General features: G+C 41.2%; 1 protein-coding gene across 4 annotated transcripts in view; it reads left to right on the top strand.

The window, feature by feature from the left end:
- Positions 1 to 13321, top strand: part of map3k3 (mitogen-activated protein kinase kinase kinase 3) — a 166005-nt gene that overhangs the window by 113548 nt on the left and 39136 nt on the right. For 3 of the 4 annotated variants that reach the window (XM_072249688.1, XM_072249689.1, XM_072249691.1), the window contains exons 14-15: positions 1441 to 1572; positions 12080 to 12209. In XM_072249688.1, coding sequence (XP_072105789.1) covers positions 1441 to 1572; positions 12080 to 12209 — 262 coding nt within the window. The remainder of the gene's footprint in view (positions 1 to 1440; positions 1573 to 12079; positions 12210 to 13321) is intronic. The other variant, XM_072249690.1, reaches the window with a different exon arrangement.

The raw sequence follows: 13321 nt of genomic DNA, 5'->3' as shown, positions 1-13321 counted from the left end.
GGTTATGCACTTTGGCAGAAAAAATAAACGGGCAGACTATTATTTAAATGGGGAAAGAATTCAAAGTTCTGAGATGCAACGGGACTTGGGAGTCCTCGTACAGGATACCCTTAAAGTTAACCTCCAGGTTGAGTCGGTAGTGAAGAAGGCGAATGCAATGTCGGCATTCATTTCTAGAGGAATAGAGTATAGGAGCAGGGATGTGATGTTGAGGCTCTATAAGGCTCTGATGAGACCTCACTTGGAGCACTGTGGGCAGTTTTGGTCTCCTTATTTAAGAAAGGATGTGCTGACGTTGGAGAGGGTACAGAGAAGATTCACTAGAATGATTCCGGGAATGAGAGGGTTAACATATGAGGAACGTTTGTCCGCTCTTGGACTGTATTCCTTGGAGTTTAGAAGAATGAGGGGAGACCTCATAGAAACATTTTCGAATGTTAAAAGGCATGGACAGAGTGGCTGTGGCAAAGTTGTTTCCCATGATGGGGGAGTCTAGTACGAGAGGGCATGACTTCAGGATTGAAGGGCGCCCTTTCAGAACAGAAATGCGAAAAAATTTTTTTAGTCAGATGGTGGTGAATCTATGGAATTTGTTGCCACGGGCAGCAGTGGAGGCCAAGTCATTGGGTGTCTTTAAGGCAGAGATTGATAGGTATCTGAGTAGCCAGGGCATCAAAGGTTATGGTGAGAAGGCGGGGCAGTGGGACTAAATAGGATAAAATGGATCAACTCATGATAAAATAGCGGAGCAGGCTCGATGGGCCGAATGGCCTACTTCTGCTCCTTTGTCTTATGGTCTTATGGTATTGTTAAAGGGTGAGGCAATCTTGTTGGACAGGATTGTCAAATTTATGTTTTTGCCATAACATCTAAATATACTATATCCTTTCTCATAATTTGGTCATGTCAAATTGTTCCAGCATTACTGGCCCAACAATGACCACATGCAAAAGACTTATAATTAGTGGGTTACTCACCCTGGTGCTACACACCTGAGATTCTTCTTGTGCATATTAGCAAAAGAACATGGTAGTGGTAGTTACAGCACAGGGCATCAGAGTTCTGAGTTCAGTCCCAGCATCCTCTGTAAGGCATTTGCTCATTCTTCCCGCGGAATGTGTGGATTTCCTCCTGTTTCCTTCCACAGTCCAAAGACGTACCAGTTGGTAGGTTAATTGGTCATTGTAAATTGTCCTGTGATTAGACTAGGGTTAAATCGGGGGCAGTGCAGCTCATAGGGCTGAAAGGGCCTATTCAACACTGTATCTCAATAAATAATCACGTGTCTGGCTTCACTCATGTAATTTTTTCTGCAGTTCATGTAGATACTGTGTAGCTGTTTCATATAATTAAGTGAAGTTCTGTTGGCAACATCATGAAAACCTTGGTATACAGAAGCACTCAGCCTTGATGTGGTTTCTGCTTGGAACCCCTCACTAGGAAGTAAGCGCTTTGGAGTGTGAGATCCAGTTACTGAAGAACCTGCAGCACGAGCGGATAGTGCAATACTATGGCTGCCTGCGTGAAAAAGCAGAGAGGACTCTTTCGATTTTCATGGAGTATATGCCTGGGGTGAGTAGAGAAAATAAAAGATTTTGTATTACAATTTCAAATCCATGGCATGTAATATTTGTAAAATGTGTTCATTATTCAAGTGATCTCAGAGCACTTGCCTGTATCATCGTCATTAGACAAAGAAAGGTCAAAAATGCATTGCCTAAAAGCACGAAGTGGTAAATAAACTTGAACTGCATGCACAAATAGCCGTTCAGGATTATGATGCAATGGTGATTAAAATTTAGTTTTTAAAGAAGGAACAGGACTAGGCATATAATATTCCTGAATAGAAGCTCAGAAAAGCTGAGTAAAGAAAGGGAAGTGTGGACACATTAATGGAACTGTGCAAGTGGAAGAGGAAGTTTCTGAGAGAAGAGCAGAGGAACAAATCAGTAATAAAATAATTAGGATGTACAAGAACTGTGATAGGGCTAACATTTTTAATGTATTAATTTTTGTGTGAAGGGGCATAACAAGCAAGGCCAGTATTTATTGCCTTTGATAAGATGGTATAGCTGCAGTCATATCTGGTTTTAAAAAAAACTGCTGTTTCATGGCTTATTTCCAATAGCATGAAGGATTGATAATTTATTTTGTTTCCAGGTCAGGATATTGTGCGAGTGGTGGGGGGGGGGGGGGAGTGCGGAACTTGGAGATGGCCTCTATCCTCTTTCCTGTTGGAGGTAGCTGGCTTGGGAGCTGCTATTGGAATAGCCTAAGTGAATAATTGCAGTGTATTTTGTAGATGGTGTGCAGTGCTCCAGGGATGGAAAGAATAATTACTTAATCAATAATCCCTTCATTAATTGGAATATTATTTAAGCCAGGGCAAAGAGGAGGACCTTACCTGGTACTTGTATTTTCATTTCAAGTGGAAAGAGGTACAGGGGGATTGGTTCTGCAAATTGAGACAGGCCATTTTTCTATGGGGGGGGATATTTGAGGAACTATAATTATTGTTTCATAAGGTTTAGACTAGTATTAGCTTAGGTCAAGGAGCAATGTGAAGCTGAAATTGTCAGTTGGATGCAAGCCGATTTCAGTGGGATGCAAGCCGATTTCAGTGGGATCTTCCAGTGTAAAATAGATCCAAATGCTGAACTGTAAAAGTGCAATAGAACAATGTGTTAAAGAGGAGAGTTTCAAATAGGAGAGCACATTCCTCATAGACATAGACATACTTTATTGATCCCGAGGGAAATTGAGTTTTGTCACAGCTGCACCAACCAAGTATAGAGCATAAATATAGAAATACAAAAACCACAAACAATCAAACAACAATATGCAAACTATGCCAGATGGAAATAAGTCCAGGACCAGCCTATTGACTCAGGGTGTCTGACCCTCCACGGGAGGAGCTGCAAAGTTCGATGGCCACAGGCTGGAACAACCTCCAATGACGCCCAGTGTTGTATCTCGGTGGAATATGGCCGGAGTCCAACAGCAAAAAGTTTCCTTGCCTTTTTGATCCCCCTCTGCATCCTCTGTGTGCTTTCCTCCAGATTTCAGCAGGGGTGTCCGCTGCTCTGTTCGCTAAACTGGCTGGCATAAGTGCAATCAGCTGGTCCCTGGAATAAACAATGCGACCATACTGCTGCCCCGCTAATGAGACGTGTCCAAATGTAACTATTTCCAGCGCTAAAAACCCAAATAAAACTCTCTCTACCAGCATGTTAGAGAGGGTGCAGCTTCAACGTGTTACCGTGAAAAAAATACAATAAATAACGTAAGTTGAAAAAAGAAAACTAGTCGGAATAGCTGTAACAGGCTGCATGCACGACCGGTGCATGCGCACTAGAGAAAGTTATGGACTGTAAAGCAAGAGTTCCCTGAATAGCAAAGGAGGTAGAGAATGTGATGAAATTTTAAAAATGTGTATGGATGGTGCATTTTGGCTTGATAATTGAGACCAGGTTGAATCATTAAGCTGAGAGGAGAAATGAAGAAGATTGGAGTGACACAGTAGTGTAGTGGTTTGCACAACGCTTTACAGTACAGGTGACCCAGGTTCAATTCCTGTCACTGCCTATATGTTTCTATGTTGATCGTGTGTGTTTCATCCGAGTACTCCAGTTTCTGCCCAAAGTCCATAGAAGTATCAGTTACTCCCGGTTCCTCAACACTGCATACTCTCAACAGTTCCTCAACACTGCATACCCCTCCACATATCTTTGTATCGTCCACAAACTTGGACACAAAGCCATCAGTTACATCATCCAAATCAGTGACACATAACGTATAATGAAGCAATCCCAGTCCTGACCTCTGCAGAATACCACTAGTGGCATAGAATCAAAATAAAGCTGACCAACCTACCATAATTTATTTTTGAAGCTTACCTTTTCAGGAGATTTTCAAATAAAACCTGTAAAATTTGGCACCCCCCCCCCCCACTACAATATGATGACTGTTTGTTAAGCTGATGAACTAGGAAGGATGACTGCCAAATCATTTAGAGTGATTAATATCTCTGCCAATGAGTTGATGGTGGGATTTGTGGTTTTAATTTACTGAAACTACTGTAAAGTTTATTTGCTGAATAATCTCCAAGGTCTTGATTAAAGCTGTCTTAGTCTCTGCCTGTGCCTGAAACTTCATCTTGAATCTCCAGGTTACATGTGATAAAATTCTGTGGAAAACAGTTACACAATACAAGTGATATTACAATTATGTAATGCACAATATGGTCAGTCCCAGTTACCTACAAGAGGGCTTTCTCAAAAAGTGATTCACACCAGATTAATTCTGTCCTCTCTATTCAACCATTCAGCATCTTGTGCAGCATTTCTTTTAAGGCAATTTGTCAAAGGGCCTATCAGAAATCTTTTGCAATAGGCCGGTGGTATTGAGGAAATCTAAACCTTTTCTCCTGGATTTTTATCACCAAGCAAATGAAAATAGGAAAGCACCCCATTATTATAGGCTCGTAAAAGCTATTGGTTCAGACATGAAACCTAAAATGATTTTGACTTAAGTGGCTTTAATCCATTAAAAAAATATTCTATGATGTTTCACAGGAAGATTGCAAAACTTGACACTGAATGACATGTGGAAGTAAAATAAAAGAAAACCTAAAGTTTCAGCAAGGGCGGTAGATCTTATGCATCATATTAAGGTGACATTGGTAGTGATGTTTTTTTTGAGTGGAGAGGTGAGATTTAGAGAGCGGAGATATGGGTAGCTGAAACTATATACATGATTAGAGGTCAAAATGGGATCCACTAGGGGCAGTTTGAAGACCAGAGATGGTTAGGTATGAGAGAGCCAAAGCCATGGAGGGATTTGAGGAAGGCGATAAGAATTTTAAATCAAGATCAACAGTTTGAGATGTGTCTATTTTAACGCAAAGAGTATTGTGAACAAAGTGGATGAGCTTAAAGCGTGGATCAGTATTCGGAGCTATGATGTGGTAGCCATTACAGAGACTTTGATGACTCAGGAACGGGGATGGTTACTTCAAGTGCCGGGTTTTAGATGTTTCAGAAAGGACAGGGAGGGAGGCAAAAGAGGTGGGGGCGTGGCACTGTTGATCAGAGATAGTGTCACGGCTGCAGAAAAGGTGGAAAGTCATGGAGGGGTTGTCAAACGGAGTCTCTGGGTGGAGGTTAGGAACAGGAAGGGGTGTTTTTTTATAGCCCGCCCAACAAGGATATCGAGAAGCAGATGGGGAAACAGATCCTGGAAAGGTGTAATAACAACAGGGTTGTTGTGGTGAGAGATTTTAATTTCCCAAATATCGATTGGCATCTCCCTAGAGCGAGGGGTTTAGATAGGGTGGAGTTTGTTAGGTGTGTTCAGGAAGGTTTCTTGACACAATATGTAGATAAGCCTAGAAGAGGAGAGACTGTACTTGATTTGGTATTGGGAAATGAACCCGGTCAGGTGTCAGATCTCTCAGTGGGAGAGCATTTTAGAGATAGTGATCATAATTCTACCTCCTTTACAATAGCATTGGAGAGAGATAGGAACAGACAAGTTAGAAAAGCGTTTAATTGGAGTAAGGGGACTTATGAGGCTATCAGGCAGGAACTTGGAAGCTTAAATTGGGAACAGATGTTCTCAGGGAAAGGTACGGAAGAAATGTGGCGAATGTTCAGGGGTACTTGTGTGGAGTTCTGCATAGGTACGTTCCAATGAGACAGGGAAGTTATGGTAGGGTACAGGAACCGTGGTGTACAAAGGCTGTAGTAAATCTAGTCAAGAAGAAAAGAAAAGCTTACGAAAGGTTCAGAGAGCTAGGTAATGTTAGAGATCTAGAGATTATAAGACTAACAGGAAGGAGCTTAAGAAGGAAATTAGGAGAGCCAGAAGGGGCTATAAGAAGGCCTTGGTGGACAAGATTAAGGAAAACCCCAAGGCATTCCACAGGTATGTGAAGAGCAAGAGGATAAGACGTGAAAGAATAGGACCTATCAAGTGTGACAGTGGGAAAGTGTGTATGGAACCGGAGGAAATAGCAGAGGTACCTAATGAATACTTTACTGCAGTATTCACTATGGAAAAGGATCTTGGTGATTGTAGTGATGACTTGCAGCAGACTGAAAAGCTTGAGCATATAGATATTAAGAAAGAGGATGTGCTGGAGCTTTTGGAAAGCATCAAGTTGGATAAGTCGCCGGGACCGGATGAGGTGTACCCCAGGCTACTGTGGGAGGCAAGGGAGGAGATTGCTGAGCCTCTGGCAATGATCTTTGCATCATCAATGGAGACGGAAGAGGTTCCGGAGGATTGGAGGGTTGCGGATGTTGTTCCCTTATTCAAGAAAGGGAGTAGAGATAGCCCAGGAAATTATAGACCAGTGAGTCTTACTTCAGTGGTTGGTAAGTTGATGGAGAAGATCCTGAGAGGCAGTATTTATGAACATTTGGACAGGTATAATATGATTAAGAATAATCACCATGTCTTTGTCAAGGGCAGGTCGTGCCTTACGAGCCTGATTGAATCATTTAAAGATGTGACTAAACACATTGATGATGGTAGAGCAGTAGATGTAGTGTATATGGATTTCAGCAAGGCATTTGACAAGGTACCCCATGCAAGGCTTATTGAGAAAGAAAGGAGGCATGGGATCCAAGGGGACCTTGCTTTGTGGATCCAGAATTGGCTTGCCCACAGAAGGCAAAGAGTGGTTGTAAATGGGTCATATTCTGCATGGAGGTTGGTCACCAGTGGTGTGCCTCTGGAATCTGTTCTGGAACTCTACATGATTATACATGACCTGGATGAGGAAGTGGAGGGATGGGTTAGTAAATTTGCTGATGACACAAAGGTTGGGGGTGTTGTGGATTGTGTGGAGGCTTGTCAGAGGTTACAACAGAACATTGAAAGGATGGAAAACTGGGCTGAGAAGTGGCAGATGGAGTTCAACCCAGATAAGTGTGAGGTGGTTCATTTTGGTAGGTCAAATATGATGGCAGAATATAGTATTAATGGTAAGACTCTTGGCAATGTGGAGGATCAGAAGGATCTTGGGGTCCGTGTCCATAGGACACTCAAAGCTGCTACGCAGGTTGACTGTCTGGTTAAGAAGTCATACGGTGTACTGGCCTTCGTCAATCGTGGAATTGAATTTAGGAGCTGAGAGGTTGCAGCTATATAGGACCCTGCTCAGACCCCACTTGGAGTACTGTGCTCAGTTCTGGTCACCTCACTACAGGAAGGATGTGGAAACCATAGAAAGGGTGCAGAGGAGATTTAGAAGGATGTTCCCTGGATTGGGGAGCATGCCTTATGAGAATAGGTTGAGTGAACTCGGCCTTTTCTCCTTGGAGCGACGGAGGATGAGAGGTTACCTGATAGAATTGTATAAGATGATGAGAGGCATTGATCTTGTGGATAATCAGAGGCTTTTTCCCAGGGCTGAAATGGCTGCCACAAGAGGGCATAGGTTTAAGGTGCTTGGTTAGGTACAGAGGAGATGTCAGGTAAGTTTTTTACGCAGAGAGTGGTGAGTGGAATGGTCTGGTGGCAATGGTGGTGGAGGTGGATATGATAGGGTCTTTTAAAAGACTTTTAGATAGGTACATGGAGCTTAGAAAAATAGAGGCCTATGGGTAGCCCTAGTAATTTCTAAGGTAGAGACATGTTCGGCACAACTTTATGGGCCGAAGGGCCTGTATTGTGCTGTAGGTTTTCTATGTTTCTAAGTCATCGTCAAGCTGGTAGATGGAGTATTTCAGTACAACTTGCACAGTGGTGCAGCTCATAAGAGCTAAAGCTGCACTGTTCCAGCAACCTCGTTCAATCCTGTCATCTGGTGCTATCTGCGGAATTGTTATGTTCTCACTGTGACAACATTTCTCCAGATGCTTCAGTTTTGTCACACATCACACGGATGCACTGGTTGAAAGGCTAACTGGCCACAGTAAATTGCCCCTAACATAGTAATGAGTGGTAGAACCTGGGTGGAGTTGATGAGAAGGTAGAGAGAAATAAGTGTGTGTGTATGTGTTGTATCTATATCTATATCTTACTCTAAAAAGGTGGTGGATAGTTGGCACACTTTAGAGCCTTTCCAGCGTGATTGGAAATTCGTGTGTGGTAAGATCTGGGCAGTTGTTCAACCAAAGTGGGGATAGTAGCAACAGTATTTGCCTTGTTTGACTATTCCACGATGTTGCACCTAGAAATCACAAGTGGAATGGTAGACACCTCAAGCCACTTCAATGGCTGTGTCTTTCTGAGAAATAAGTTTAGTATTGGTTTGAGTAAATGTCCCTTTAAGGTGCTAAGTAGAGAAATGATTTCTGGATTAGCTTTGATGTTTATTTGCTGTCCGGTAATAGACCCAATTGTGATAACATCACACTTATTTTATCTGCAATAATTTAAATAGGGTAATTTTGTTTTTGATCTTGCAAGAAAGTTTACATAAGCAACCTTATCCTTCCTTGTTGTGAAGAAAGCTTGTACAATCTCTCAGCATATGAAATAAAATAGGAAGGAGATGGGCACTGAATAGTCTACATTAAATACCTCCAGCAGTTTGGAATTTTTAAAGTGTGCTACTATCTCAAAATAACACAATTTCAAAATTCACATGTGAGGAGTACATAAGGTTTGGTGGTTTAAGCTTCTATGGAATGCATCTTGTTAATTTATGTTATTGTAAACTTGAAAGTAAAATAGTACTTAAATTCTCCAAAGTTTATTATCCACTTGTAAGATGGTGGTTTCCATTCTTAATTGGAGCCTTGGCTTTGTATCACAGCAGTTTGTATGTCCCATTGTTGGTGCCATTATGACTGCCAAGTTTCGCCATGTAATTGCATGTCACATGACAGGATACTATGTACAAACTTGTGGTAGATTCAACAGACAGGAAGAGTGTTTTACTGAGATTACACTGCTTAAAACTGCCTGCATATAATACATAAATGATTTCATGATGACTATAGTAATCAGTACTTGACACCTACTTACTACTTACATCATCTTTATTCTTGATCCTGCTTAATCCAGGGAAGTTTTGCTAAATCGTCCTTCCAGGTGAGGCAGCATTTCACCAGTGAATCTGCATGGGTCATCTATTATGTCCGGTGTTCCCAATGCAGCCTCTTGTACATTGGCGAGACCCATCATAAATTGGGGGACTGCTTAATCAAGCACCTCTGCTCCATCCAGCAGAAGCGGAACTTCCCAGTAGACAAACATTTTAATTCTGATTCCTACTCCTGGTCCGACATGTCAGTCCATGGCCGCCTCTTGTGCCAAGATGAGGTCACCCTCAGGGTGGAGGAGCAACACCTTGTATTCCATGTGGGTAGCCCCCAACATGATTGCATGAATATCAATTTTACTGGAAAGAGAATTAATTTTTCCCCTTCCCTATTCTTCTATTCCCCATTCTGGCCTCTTGCCTCTTTTCACATTCATATCACCTCTCCCAGATCCTCCCCCTCCTTCCATTTCTTCTATGATCCACTCTCCTCTCCTATCAGATTCCTTCTTCTCCAGCCCTTGACTTCACCTATCACCTACTAGCTATCCTCCTTCCCCTCCCCCCCACCTTTTTATTCTGATATCTTCCCCCTTCCTTTCCAGTCCTGAAGAAGGGCCTTGGCCCAAAACCTTGACTGTTTATTCATTTCCATAAATGATGCCCAACCTACTGAGTTCCTCCAGCATCTTGTGTGTGTTGCTCTGGATTTTCAGCATCTGCAGAATTTCTCATGTTTAAGTTTTGTTCTATTCTGGGTTTTTTATATTTTAAGTGTTTGCTTATCTATATTAGCTATATTTCAGTCATTTTATTTAATCAGTTACACAAACTTTGTATCTCTGATTCACACAAATGCACGCATTGTTGAGGAATGGTTGGTACAGATCTTAGTACATCATCCTGTACGTTTGGGTCTTGGGTCTGAATCTAGTTAAAACTGGCGCAGTAAAACTTTGACTTGGATTCCAGCATCTACAGATTTTCTCTTGTTTGTGAAGGTCCATCACAATGTGTGGAATAAATTGTGAAGGTATGGAGGAACTGATGGAATTGGAAGTTTTACTTTGCAAAGAAAAAAGCTTGTCTAAGGCAGAGTTTGGAACGATTCTAGGGGCTTAAAGAAGCCTTCAGCTTTCTTGTTTAAAATATCAATCTCCACTGCATTCAGTGAGTTGTCCTTGTGTTGCACCCAGTCACCCAAGAGCAATTGTCACCAATGTGGACTAGTTTAGCAGCTTTTGTACCATAAAGTTGGGTGTTATTCCATCAGTTATTTCAAAATGGATGCCCCATTTGTTTAGCCCCTTTGCCAAGGAAAATTCTTCCACTCTATTTAATTAATCTAAGTCACTCAATTTTTATCTACCTCAATCAGTCCTTCAACCTCCAATGTTCCAAAAAAAAATAACTACACCATTTTATCCATTATTTCCTTAAAGTTATAATTTTCCAGGCTGGCCGCATCCTTGTTAATCTCCTTTACACCCTCATCCTCAGTCTTCAAGATTGGAATGATCCAACACTGCTTATTCCTCTTGCTTCCACTTTCACTGACATTTTCACTCCACAGTTTGCTCTAATACAGTCCAATGTTGACAATAAAATGAAGAAATATTTTGAATGTGGTGAATTGGAGCATTCTCAGTTTTTTTTCCTCAAGATCATTTGCATTCTTCCTGAGAATTATAGCAAAATCTTGCACTCAGTGGCAATTTTAAAATAATTTGAATACCTATCAACATTTTGTAAAATTATCGTAGAAGGGAATACAATTTCAAGTCATAAGCATAGTTGTGAGCAATGTGGCAGGTACCCTCTTTTGAATGAACCACTAAGTGGAGCTTCCCTCTTCTCTCAGGTGGCTGTAAAAACATCCTGTCTCAGTATTTTGAAGAAGAGAAAGACATTACCACCTGGTGACCTGACCAATACTTAACCTCAACCAAAGTTAGGTCATTATTTCATTGCTGTTTGTGAGGCCTACCTATGTGCAAACTAGCTGCTATTTTCCTTGTAGTAATGAATACTACATATTTCAAGGGTGCTTCATTGGCTGCGAAGTATTTTTCCCGACGTAGATTAGGAGACCACTTCGCTGAGTAGAAAAGGCAGCATCTCCCGGTGGTCACCCATTTTAATTCTACTTCCCATCCCATTCTGACATGTCAGTCCATGGCCTCCTCTACTGCCGCCATGAGGCAACGCTCGGGTTGGAGGAGCAACACCTTGTATTCCATCTGGGTACCCTCCAACCTGATGGCAAAAACATTGATTTCTTGAACTTCTGGTAATTCTCTTTCCTCCCCCGCCCCTTGCCATTCCTCAGATCAATTTCCTTCTCTCACCTTATCTCCTTTCTAGCCCATCACCTCCCTCTAGTGCTTCTCCCCCTTCCCTTTCTTCTGTGGTCTTCTGTCCTCTCCTATCAGCCCTTTATCTCTTCCACCAATCGACTTCCCATCTCTTTACTTCACCCTTCCTCCTTTCCCGGTTTCACCTGTCACCTCCCACCACCCCCTCACCTTCTTACTGATTTCTCTCTTTTTTCAGTCCCGATGAAGGGTCTCGGCCTGAAACATTGACTGTTTACTCTTTTCCATAGATGCTGACTGGCCTGCTGAGTTCCTCCAGCATTTTGTGTGTGTGTGTGTAGTTGCTTGGATTTCCAGCATCTGCATCTTTTCTTTTGTTTAAGTATTTTTGTATGCCTGGGGTCAAGAAAGGTGATACTTAATGTATCTTTCCTATCACAACAGTAATCATCATCTTGCATAAGAAGTATTTGCTGCTTTTATAGCTCTGATTATTTTCATTTCCAATTTGGTTTTCCCCTCCTTAACTCATTAATATTGATTGCACCACATTTCCAAGAAATCCCTGTAGGCAAATCCAAGTGAACCAAGGTGATTCTGGAAAGAGGAGAAGAAAACTAAAATAGTTAGAAGCATGTTGATGCATTAAGCATGATGGCTTTGCCATCTAATTGTTGATTTTGCTTGCAATTGTTCCTATATTCCAAAACAAGTTTGAAATGATCCTCCTGAATCTAAAAATTACTTGCCTGATTCCTGTTTTCTCTAGGGCTCCGTTAAGGACCAATTGAAAGCATATGGAGCACTGACTGAGAATGTGACCCGAAAATACACCAGGCAGATTCTAGAGGGGGTGTCATACCTCCACAGTAATATGATTGTACATCGGGATATAAAAGGTGAGTGTTCCACCCAGAAGTTTTCCCTTCCTGATGAAGCTGGAATTTATTGGCATGCATCATTACTCTAGGAATGTGACTGTGGGTTGATTCCTTGAACTATTAAAACATAATAGAAACAAGAAGAGGCCAAGTAGCCCTGAATTTGCTGTACCATTCAATAATTCTCTTGTTCTGTATCTCACCTCCTACATCAACCTTAAAATCCCCTTCCAGATTTTCTCTCAATGAGATTGCCTCTCATTTGTTTAACCCCCCCCACCCACCCACCCAGTGAGTCTCATATACCAACACATGTCAGTTTCTTCTGGTTGGAAAAGTGTGTTGTTTTACTGTGCTTTTCCCCACAAAAGTAAATAATTTGATATTTCCTACACAATTCTCTGGTCATTTATTTGTCACTCACTTAATGCATCTTTATTCATTTGCAAACTTTTTGTAGCCTTCTCACAGTCTCATTCCCACTTACTTTGTATGATCAGTAAGGTTGGACATGTTATTCTGTTATTTCACCTTTCATTAATATAAATTGAGAATGGCTTATTTGCATTCCATTGATAGCCTACAGACCTGGTAATTGCTGCTCTGTCATTGAACTTTTAACTGATCCTCGATACATGCTAATATGTTACTCCTAAACCTGTGAGATTTTAGTATATGTAACAATTATTGTATAATATTTTATCAGACAACAAAATAGAAGATAAAATATATTTGTTCCTCATCTGTTTTGCTTATTACATCTACAAGAGCTCTTAGAATTGCCAAATACAAAGTTTGATTCATCAAACTACATTGACTGGCAAATGCTGTGTTATGTCTTTCCTAATGATATTTACTATATTAATAATAAACACAAAAATGCTGCCTGGCCTGCTGAGTTCCTCCATCATTTTGTGTGTGTTGCTCGGATATCCAGCATCTGCAGATTTTCTCTTTGTGATACTAATAATAAATGCTGGCAATATTCCAACATCTAGAATCAAGCTGCTTGCGCTATAGTGCTTTACATTTCTCTTTTTTTAATTGCAATGTTACATTCATTACTTTGCAATCAGAATCAGGTTTAATATCAGCAGCATATGCCATGAAATTTGGGGCCAGGTCTATTT

Source organism: Mobula birostris, chromosome X (genome assembly GCF_030028105.1).
Source record: "Mobula birostris isolate sMobBir1 chromosome X, sMobBir1.hap1, whole genome shotgun sequence".
Lineage (NCBI taxonomy): Eukaryota > Metazoa > Chordata > Chondrichthyes > Myliobatiformes > Myliobatidae > Mobula > Mobula birostris.
The sequence above is the reverse complement of the archived record's forward strand: the minus strand, read 5'-3'. Positions and strand labels throughout refer to the sequence as shown.